This window comes from Botryllus schlosseri, chromosome 9 (genome assembly GCF_051294905.1).
Source record: "Botryllus schlosseri isolate E-star chromosome 9, Bs_hap1, whole genome shotgun sequence".
Lineage (NCBI taxonomy): Eukaryota > Metazoa > Chordata > Ascidiacea > Stolidobranchia > Styelidae > Botryllus > Botryllus schlosseri.
In genome coordinates this window covers 20,804,090-20,814,620 of record NC_137244.1, presented here as the reverse complement: position 1 = coordinate 20,814,620, position 10,531 = coordinate 20,804,090, and the positions used below count along the sequence as shown (strand labels likewise).

Below are 10,531 nucleotides of genomic sequence, written 5' to 3'. Positions count from 1 at the left end.
ACCACTAGATATCGCCGTGACGCCTCATGTCAATCAAACGACCGAATCTTCACTCTTCACTTCAGTCTTTACTCACTACAGGCGGATGCAACTTATTCAGGCCGCGGCTCTGGTAACGGGAATATATTTGGTTATTATTGTGATTTGTGAAGACAATCACTAAAAATGGCTCAACCTGGGGCAAATGAGTTTGTCGTGCGGGTACCTAAAAACAGCAACAAGAAGTATAGCGTCATGCGCTTCGGCGGAGGTGACATGATGGACGTACAGAAGTGGAACAGCGCAGTCATGACTAGAGACATGAGCGCGAAGAAGATCTACCAGGAAGAAGAAGAGTATCCCGAATTCGGCGCAGGCAGCGAGTACGGAAGAAAACAAAAAGAAGCGGCTCGCAAGCTAAAATACGGCATGAGGAAATCAAAATTCAACCTTGACGGTCAGCCTTGGAATTTAGCTGTAAACACGCAAGCGAAAGCTCCGTATTCGGCCAAGAATAAAGGAAAAGATGCAACAGTCGCGGTTACTAAAGAATTCATCGGGCGTAAAGAGGGCGGTATCGGTGAAGGCTCAGGGTATTTTGTATTTATGCAAACTCCAGACCGAGCATTCGAAGCTTATCCGGTCGACTCTTGGTACAACTTCACTAGAAAAATCAAACACAGAACACTAACTGACGAAGAAGCAGAGGCAGAGTGGGATAAGCGTGACAAAATCGTGAACCATCTCAATTTCATGGCGAGGAAACGTCTTAAAATTGACGAGGAAGAGGAAGACGAGGAGGAGGATAAGAAAAAAAAGAAAACCACAAAATCTACAAAGCAAAAAAACACAGAATTGCAGATTCACGACGAAACAGACGATAAATTACTAATGAGTGATAGCGACGACAGCAGCGACGATGAGGCGACAAAGAATAAAACAAAAAAGCAAAAAGACATAAAACACGACGCTCCTGAAGAAGGTATAGAGGAATCAGATGATGGCGATGGAGAAGGAATGGAACAAGATTACAACAGCGACGTCAGCAGTGAAGAGGAAACAGGTAACGACACCAGGATAGCACCGAAAGGGCTTGATGAGCAAGAATCTTCAAGCAGCAGTGATGAAAATGAAGAAAATCCTGATGACGTCAAAAAGAACGAGAAAACTGGAAGCGCCGATGAAACGTCCAGCTCCGGCGATTCCGATATTGACAGCGATATGGAGAAAGAATCTCCCGCATTTTTGATGACAGAAAATAAATCCTTGTCCAAACCCAAAAAAGGTACCGACAGTAAATCTAGCAGTCGGTCATCCACGCCTGTAACTGAAATCAAAGATGTTAAAAAATTCGAAACCGCGGGCAGATCATCGCCTAAAGTAGTCGGCTTGCTAGGTAAAAGGCGTGCCGGTGCTGATTCGGAAATATCTTCCGCCAAACGAATCAAGACTTCGCCAGGCGCCGGCTCGTCCTCGAAAGAACAGTCTCAAAATCAAAATCTGCTCAACGAGGAGACTATCAGACGGTACTTGCAGCATAAGCCAATCACGCCGAAGGACTTGCTGAAGAAATTCAAGACAAAAAAGACCGGGTTGAAAAAAGACGAAATCGTGAACACCGTGGCTTCTATTTTGAAAAGGCTGGAGCCCGAGCAGAAAAAAATCAATGGGAAGATGCATTTGTTCTTGAAACAGTGTTAGCGATGGTGGTAATGTGCGGTTGCAGTTAACACGGTTTCAATTCGAGTCGGGATGAGCGCTTGGTTAGCAAAATGTGAGCTAGTGTCCTTGGTGGTGCTGCAATATGTTTTATACAGAGGTGGTCAAAGGCGGCAGCATTGCTACTCATGTTGGAGTGACACTGTAAAATTCTACTCATTTACCGTGTAAGTAAAGCCATACATTTCTACTCAATTACAATTAAAAGTAGCAATTGAAATGTCAAAAGTAGTTCAAGTGGAACTAGGATATGAAACGTCTTAAATGTACTCAAGTGAATGATAAGGGTATGCAAACTTTTGGCAGTTGATCGATGGTGGTTACTTACAAAATTGCTAGACACGTCTTCGCGACCAATGTTAAATACTAACTAATGACGCTACAAATAGGTGGAATTTGCGAAAATATGTCTTCAGCAGTTACTGTGATCGTTTGATTCAGGCGGTTTTCCCACATATAAGTGATGCAAACCCATACCCAAACTATCCGAGTTGAAGTGGAAAAGCTACTTAAGTAGGCCTACTTTGTTAGAGTATGAGTACTTTTTTACTGACCCCTGACCACCTCTGCTTTCATATCTCACTGCTATCTCATCCATCTACCTCTGGAATTGATGTTACAGTTGAGTTGCTACGGCTGCGAAGTCTTATTATGCATCCATTAAAAGCGCTACCTTTCGCTGACTACGGTAGTTACACCCCACTTTTTCTGCTACCCATTTCAATTGAGTACAGTGCATGCTCTTATCCAATTTCCCGACATTTGGGCATGTGACATGGAAAAACAACAGTTGTGCATATGACTTTATAACCTCAAAACCCTAATCCCGAATTAACCGGTACCCCTCAACCCCTAACCCTAACTTTACCACGTGGTCATTGGCAAGTGTCTCATATTATCGTGTCACATGCTCATAAGTCTTTTTCCACAGACCCTCTGATCCATTGCCTCATCTAGGCTTCTTGCCCTTCCAATGTCAGTAACGGATAAATGCAGTGTTTATTTATTGGAAAAATTTTAGTTTTTTCATCCAGAAGGTGGTCTAAGATTGAGATGCAGCTTCATTCGCCAATCCAGCAGCAATGCATGTCTTCGTTCGGTTTCCCTTCGTCGTTGAAGCACACTACATTGTCGGGCGTGTCTACTGTAAAGCCACCACTTCCCTTGTTCTCGAAGCATTGAACTGCACTGCAGACTGTAGGAATTCGAGAGGCATCCTCGCCGCAGACCTCTGTGAAAGGAAGGCACGTTGTGGTATTTTCCATGTAGTGATAGCAGAGGGTCTATTACGGGGAGAGGTGGTCACGCCAATGAAGTAGTTGAACTTTTTCGTAGTAATCAGGTAGTTATGTTTTCTTTTACAATTAAAATTTTGCATAGGGATACGTTTTGCTTCTGTCTGCAGTTCCATCAGTTTTTTGGGGATAATGGTAACATGTACCCTGCATTATCTAAAGCAGCTGCCTTCGATTTGCCGCCAAGGGTATGCGGCACCTTCACTATATCAACTTTTCGAAATACATGCTATTCGAACTTTCATTATATAATTCTGCGTTTACATTGGAAATCGACGCTTGTGATTGAGAAGAAATTTACGGCTTTATTTCTACATGAAGACCAACGCAGATTTCTTTGACTATCTCTATGTGGTTGCTGGCAGACTTGGGCAACTAGATAATTCTAGTTGTCTAATTTCACTAAATTAAAGCAAATTGCCAGTAATCTAATTCTAATCTTATTTGTGAAATGTATCTATGCTCTAATTCTAATTATAATCTAATTTGTGAAATGTTCCTATGCTCTAATTCTAATCTAATTTGTCAAGCGTTCCTACACTCTAAGTTCTAATCTAATCTAATAATCTCATCCTAAAAATTGATCTTGTGTGCAAGCCCTAGGCATTTTCTAAGCGTCTCGGTCTATGCAGTGTATGGGTCATTGCACGTCAAGGCAATATACTCAAATGCTCTTTCATATCAACTGACTCTACATCGATGGAATGCTGTTGTCGTCGCCAACGCCGTTTCAGCTGGTGAGGAAAAGTGTTGTTTGGCGTAGGCGAATAGCTAATTTTGAAACAACTACAATACTTTGAAACTGAAATCAATTTTAGTATTTCAAAATTCTTTACTTCGCGTTCTTCCAAGGTCGTAAATCGGATCGCCGGCCGCATGTGGCTCGCTTGTTTGTGACCCCTGGTATAGTGGAAAACGAGCCAAGCTTGGTGTACAGACGTTGACCATTCTCATGCTTATGGGAACGCAGTGTGATTTGATATGAACTGAACTTGATTTTGCTGTATATATTTCTCATTCACAATTTCATTCAATTTCCAAGTTTTTGCGAATTCAGTAATTCTAATTCTAATCTAGTTTGGAAAATGCTTAGTAGCTCTAATTCTAATCTAATTTGGAAAAAGCTGTGTAGCTCTAATTCTAATTTAATTTAAAAAAAACTATGTAGCTCTAATTCTAATCTAATTTGGAAAAGCTGAAAATTTTCTAGTTGTCCAAGTCTGGTTGCTGGGCAAAAGGCGTCGATGTACCTCAAAAATTGGATTTGCAATCAAATCCATGATGTTAAAACCCCGTAATTACCTCCTCCGTTGCATTGCGTGTGGATGCAAATTCTGCAGTCGCGAATTCGTTCGTCGTCGCAGCAAATATCTTCACACGCGGCGCAAGGCTGCTCGATTTCTTCGCCGTAAATTGCGGTGGAGTTGCAAAGCCGCTCTTCACGGATTAATATGTTAATGCGGGTCAATATGGACGCATGTGCTAGTCACTGACAAAGCACGACTTCAGGTTGACTCTTTTTAGGATGTTTTTGAATTCCATCTTCTACTAGTCAAAGTAGTTCGTTCATTCGACGAGACTTTATGAGTATAAAAATCATTGTGAATCAGGGTTATTGTGTCACCGATCGCAGAAATGCATAGAGCCATAGAAGATTGCAGCAATTGAGAGCCAGAGATCCGTTTTCTAACCACACACGTCGTGAGAACTCAACATGGCTAGTCCTAATTAACATTATAGGACTATACTAGCTAATCAGTCGGGTTACCATATTTTGGGATCGGGAAGAAAGGACACTTTTTTTCAGATCGCAAAAGGAAGATCACCGGACCAAAAAACTGCTTATTTGAAAAAATTTTAAGGGAAATCTTCTTGTAGAGGAGGACGAATTACCAAAAAGGAGGACATTGTGGCGTACTCGGAGAACATTTTGGATTTCCTGTAAAAGGAAGACATATGGTAACCCTATAATTAGGCACCCATTCTGCTTCCGCCCTCTTGTCTTGGAAATGTCGCACGGCATTAATAAAAGAAAAGGATAGAAATCCTACCTTTTCGTAGTAGGCTATTCAAGTAAGTTTGGCCTACTTGCTCAAGTGGTTATATGACTAGGCTTACATTTTTGTGGCCATGGGCTACTTATAACCACCTCTGGTGAAGTAACTGTTTAGTAGGCATACCGTTGCAAGTTGTGCCGTTCCCGATATATCCGTCAGTGCAACTACACTCGTAGGTGTCCGAGTTGACTACGCAGGTCGCATTTTCGTGGCAGTCGTTCGATAAACATGGGTCGGCTACAAATGTTGTAGTAGAAACATATCTTAATGGGGTCGGTGGCATATTAGTAAACGCGAATGCTCACCGATACATTTGTCTTCAAATGTAATAAACCCGTCTTTACATTCGCACGTATAACGTCCCGAACCATCGCCAGAATCTACGCACATTTCGTTTTCGGTGCATCTGTGGTTATAACAGGGTATTCCTGTCGATTAAAGTTGGGTTAGTGTGAGTCCAAAACCAAGTCATCGCGATATTTTGCAGTCGCGTCCCCATTAAAATATGAGACTCTTGTAAGTGGTTTAGGTGTGCAGCATTATTTATCCGGCGAAGTTTTTGGTACTCAAAAGTAGCAGTAACGTCGTAAATTGCAACTCAATTGAAGTGGCGATTACCAAGTAAGTATTCTAGGTTTTGCCCACAAAATTGAAATCTGTTAAGTCATAACCTCTTGAGTAAGTAGCAAGAGTAAACAAACTCAACTTGGGTACTCCGAAAAAGTAGAAGTAGCCTACTTTGTTACTTCTGAGCACCTCTGTATTATTTATCATCAATATAAATGAGCATTTCTGGTAGGGCAGTAATTGGTATTGGATAAATCCGAGAGATAGAACCTGTGCTTTAATCAGGCTTTCATCGAGATTTGCTGATGTTCTGTAATTTTCAGTATAACCACGTAACGAACAATCAGGGTGCGTGCACTGCGAGTGGCAATTGAATCGGCGGTATTACGATATTTATCCAATCGAGACACACAGTGTAGCCTACAATGCGATACACAAGACGCAATGTTATTGATTTTACATATTTGCATTAAAGGCCATGACTAATTGACTATACTTGCGAATTTCAGCCATGGAAGTCTCAGATTGTTGTATCTTGGATGTAAAATCAAACAAAACCGACTCTATTATAAACACTGTTTGCGAAACTGGATACTGAGCACTGTTGAAATTGATCGATCCAACCAACCGCATAGCACGATTATGTCAGACTACATACCGGCCAGTCAGAGTCGCGTGAGTCGAAGCCAGAGACGTGAATTTCAATTTTGCGGAATCAGTATAGAATCGGAGTTGCACCATTGGACGTTGCCAAGCAAAATTGAATATCAATATTACGCCCATTACTTGCACATGTATATCCACTGCCAGTGAAACCATCTTTGCATCGACAACTTCCTCTGAAATGTAGATTCGTGCACGTTGCGTCAGCAGAACAAGACATTGTCGAGCACCAGTCTCCTGCATGTGTGTACAGAATAAGCTCAAAGTGGAACTGAACTTCAGTTATACGGTAAGAAAGATTATTTGAAGATGGATGGTTACTGTTACACGCAGAGTCGGTTCACTTACTGAAGCATCTGGGCGTAGACGGACTCCATCTTGACCTTACGCAGGTACTTCTACTTGATCCTTGCAGAACGTATCCGTCTTTGCACCAAACACGCACCGATTCATAATTCAAGAACTGTTTTTTCGTCTCGCTGACGAACCCATCTTTAATATCCAGTGGACGACACACATGTAGCTCATCTAAAGAGTACATAAATGTTAATGGGTATGCACTTTTAATCGATAGGTGGAAAATAGGTGCATTAGTATTTTTCAGATTTCCCCCGTAACGTGGGGTGTGAATCAGGCTAAAGGCACTTTCGGGCACTCAGTTGTGCTTTCACGGCATTTTAATGGGTGAAAATGAGTCAAATACACCACCTGTTGGTGTGGCACATATGGAAACAGATCCCACAACAACCCTGGGATATATCTCCATGGGAATTGGTGTATTTGATGCATTTTCATCCATTGGAAGGGTGTGAAAGCACAATTCGATACCTAAAAGCGCCGTTTACCTGACTTGCATTATGCGCTAGGGTGAAAATCGGCGACATACACGACTTTCGCTTACAGTGTATACTGAAATATGCCATTGGCTGTACGGTACCCGAGGACAATTTGGAACGGATGCCCTGGGAAATTTCGTCTGACTGAAACGTTCCGAACGACATTTACATTTCCTAGTTTTCGTGGATAATATCTGTCAGATCGAAAATTCATACAATAAAAACTTTAAAATCATTCTTACTATGTCACGTGTACGCGAAACGCTGCGCAGCTAAATTCAGAACTACCAGGGGTCATGCAGGGCTGTAATGACTTGAGTCATGACTCGACTCGACTCGAGTCAATCTGTGTATTGACTCGACTTGGACTCGAGTCATGCGCAAGTCATTGGAATCGAGGCTCAGACGGCCAAGACCGATATTTTTTGTAGTTTCGAAGAATAGTAAAGTCACCACACTATTGGGATTTCATCTAATGGTACTGGTACTTGAAAATGCAACCACAAACTGCTAAAACCAAGGAAATTAGTATATTATCAATGCGAACCATTCGATATAACCAAACAAAGTTATAAAAGGTGGGTTTAACAAGACTTCAACTGGAAACTGAGCAGTCAACACAATGACTTGGACTCGAACTCGAGTCATATTACCATGACGCGAAGTCGACCCTCTGCTGGTTGACTTGGACTCGGACTTGACTCGGTGGTGAATTGAAAATGACTCGACTTGACTCGAGTTAAAACTATAAAAGTGAGATTGACTTGTGACTCGGAGCCTTGTGACTTGGTTACAACCCCTGGGTCATGGTGATATTGCAGATATCTTACGGCGCTTTGACTAATTTATCGTGTTCGTATACTCTCCAAGTACGATATACATTCATAATGGATTTCGCCAATCAATATGTTCATGCTCTACCTACAACGATGTTCGCCCATAAAACTTACATGAACAGGAAGGTGGGCCCGGTGACCAGACGTTTCTGAAAATACATGTTCTTGTGCTACTTCCGTCCATTACGTAGTGGAAGTTGCATTCGTAAGTGATACTCTCTCCAATTGTATAAAACGTTTTTTCCTCGCCAACGATTTTGGCACTTCGAACTCTCTTTGGAATGATGCAAGACTGCTGTCCTCCGGAGACGAATGATGCTTTGAAAATGCATAGAATAAGCGGATTATATTACGGCGATGAATATAAAATCAAATTTCTCACAGAAGTCGGATTGCCTGCTGCTCGGTATGAAGATGACATTAACTTGCAGTCATAATAATGTTGTCGCTTACACGACGGCAGTAAACTATCAATAACACATAAATTAAAATTACAGAGATAAAGCTGTTGGAACCTATTACCAAGCACAATTGTCATGGTTGAAATGAGGCGATAAAAATGAGTTATTTATAAGCTTGTAACGCTTATACTTTATTGATCATAGTGTAGTTTTTAACCGGCAGCCACCAAAGAAAGATATGAAAACACGCATAGTTAAAGCCGACACTTATATAATCAACTAATAAAAAAATGTTGAAAGACAAACAAAACCAGGCATTTGCATCCTCTGGTGTCTACTCTTTTTTGACGCGACCCAAATTTCAAAAACAAAATGTTGTTCGTAAATCGTCGTGTTATCACGATGTACTCGCTTATCTAACGTGCTATTTTTATTAGTTGAAGGTAAATAAACATTCTGGGTTCGATTCGACATGATCCAAAAGATCACGTTATTGGGCACTGTGCATATTCTTCGGAAGGCCTTGAATGCTCCACTGGACTAAATTTATACTAGTGAATCACAGCATCAGTTCTGTAATTTCGATTCTTCATTTTCAATCATCTCTACCTCTGCTCTGTAACCCTTGCCAATTCTTCATCTACTGCAATTCTGTAATTGACTCCTCCATGTATTGCATAGGAATAACAATTTGACTGCATTACTGAAATTTTAAAAATTTACTCCAATCTCGCCATTTTCCTTTGGGTGCAGGTTGCTCCCCGGATTATGTCTGTATTTCAATACAGACATAATCCGGGGAGCAACCTGCACCCAAAGGAAAATGGCGAGATTGGAGTAAATATTATTATTATATTATTATAAATATTATTATTATATTCTTTATTCACAGTAAGAAACTGGTCAATTGTGAATAAAGAATATAATAATAATATGTATAATAATATTTAATTCACAATTGGCTGCGGCAAAGGAATTAGACTTACCCCTCAATTACTATCGCCTCACCCAACCCAATCACGAGTATTACCTTACGTCAAATTATCGACTGCTCAGTGCTCATGCCATACGCCCAAGTCTCGTATGGTAAGCATGGGCGGGCCCTTGGATAGAGGTAACTTTGTTAAAGCGCTGTGTTCATAATAGACCCTTCGTAAATGCACCACTTCCCAAAACCTACCTGGTTTTAAAAACACAATTACAATCATTACGGCAACGCAACTACGTCACCATATATTGCTTTGATGTAATACATCGATGATAATATATCAGATAGATTTACGACGTCTCACTAGAATTGGAGTAACAAACAGGCTTACATCCGCAATATCGGTTCTTGTCGCCGCAGCAGGGCAATCTTCCGCCGCATGTGTCGTGGCAGTAGCATCCGAATGGACAATCGTAATCCAGAAGAGTCGGTCGTCGGTTGCATCTGAGGTTGCAAGTTCTAGGTGCTTTAATATCAATGCATTAGTCCTTTCACTTACGAGTCCGCGAAACAGTGTAGTCCTTACCCAACGATGCAAAAAGAAATGAATTACAACCGTAGCAATAGGACACCGATGCTACCAGAAGCAAAAGCGTAATGACAAGCCTATTGTGACTGAAACACATCGTGATACCTCCAACCTGTTCACATTGTACCAGCAAACTTGCTTTCAATCACTATTTATAATGTCCGGGATTGTTTGCAAGCTCGAGGCTGGATATTGTTTTCACATAGCATTACCAGTATCACTGGTGTTTATCAAGACTGTACAATGTACAGTTTCGACATTTCATTTCACGAAGGGGTGATTATGAATTCATTGCTCACGTGTAACACAATAAGTACAATACGTGTCATATCAGGTTTGTGAGCGGGGAATCCGATTTGTGATTACTCAATGAAGATATGGCCTCGGGAGAAAATTAAGCAAGACATAATACATAAATATTGAGCATTGACATTCCACATGTCGGCGCGAACGTGAGGTAAGACACCAATCCAAGCGGAGAAAAGCATTCATTCAAAGGAATACAGGTCAAAATGTTACGTGCGGTATATTGAATCAGCAAATTCATTTCGTGTGGAAAATATTTCTGTACCAATATAGGAAAAGTAAAATTCTAGATTATAGACACGGAATTGGTACATGGATAAACATTTATCATGCCGTACCGTACTTTTCTACGGAT

The 10,531-nt window shown here is 41.1% G+C and overlaps 2 protein-coding genes across 3 annotated transcripts; one reads left to right on the top strand and one right to left on the bottom strand.

Annotated features, from left to right (window-relative positions):
* Nucleotides 1–84: 84 nt before the first annotated feature.
* On the top strand, nucleotides 85–2,381 carry LOC145446452 (general transcription factor IIF subunit 1-like). Its single transcript, XM_080324747.1, has one exon. The coding sequence runs from the start codon at nucleotides 166–168 to the stop codon at nucleotides 1,678–1,680; it is 1,515 nt and encodes a 504-aa protein (XP_080180873.1). The 5' UTR covers nucleotides 85–165; the 3' UTR covers nucleotides 1,681–2,381.
* A 304-nt stretch (nucleotides 2,382–2,685) lies between these two features.
* Nucleotides 2,686–10,054, bottom strand: LOC145446453 (uncharacterized). 2 transcript variants are annotated; one of them, XM_080324748.1, is made up of 9 exons: nucleotides 9,868–10,048; nucleotides 9,673–9,807; nucleotides 8,067–8,270; nucleotides 6,629–6,808; nucleotides 6,404–6,517; nucleotides 5,356–5,478; nucleotides 5,174–5,287; nucleotides 4,296–4,430; nucleotides 2,686–2,929 (listed from the first exon to the last, which is right to left on the bottom strand). In XM_080324748.1, the coding sequence occupies exons 1-9, from the start codon at nucleotides 9,965–9,967 to the stop codon at nucleotides 2,760–2,762; spliced, it is 1,275 nt and encodes a 424-aa protein (XP_080180874.1). In that variant the 5' UTR covers nucleotides 9,968–10,048; the 3' UTR covers nucleotides 2,686–2,759. The 2 variants fall into 2 exon arrangements, with proteins under 2 accessions (XP_080180874.1, XP_080180875.1); XM_080324749.1 differs by lacking the exon at nucleotides 6,404–6,517 and having other exon boundaries at nucleotides 9,868–10,054.
* Nucleotides 10,055–10,531: the final 477 nt, after the last annotated feature.

What these genes read in the sequence shown, in the direction of transcription:
- LOC145446452 (XM_080324747.1), top strand. Translation starts at nt 166, where the DNA reads ATGGCTCAACCTGGGGCAAATGAGTTTGTCGTGCGGGTACCTAAAAAC.
- LOC145446453 (XM_080324748.1), bottom strand. Translation starts at nt 9,967, where the DNA reads ATGTGTTTCAGTCACAATAGGCTTGTCATTACGCTTTTGCTTCTGGTA. An exon ending in ATTTCTTTTTGCATCGTTGG is followed by an intron (nt 9,808 to 9,867) that starts GTAAGGACTACA and finishes TTGATATTAAAG; the next exon opens with CACCTAGAACTTGCAACCTC. An exon ending in CAGTGGATATACATGTGCAA is followed by an intron (nt 5,479 to 6,403) that starts GTAATGGGCGTA and finishes TTTAATCGACAG; the next exon opens with GAATACCCTGTTATAACCAC.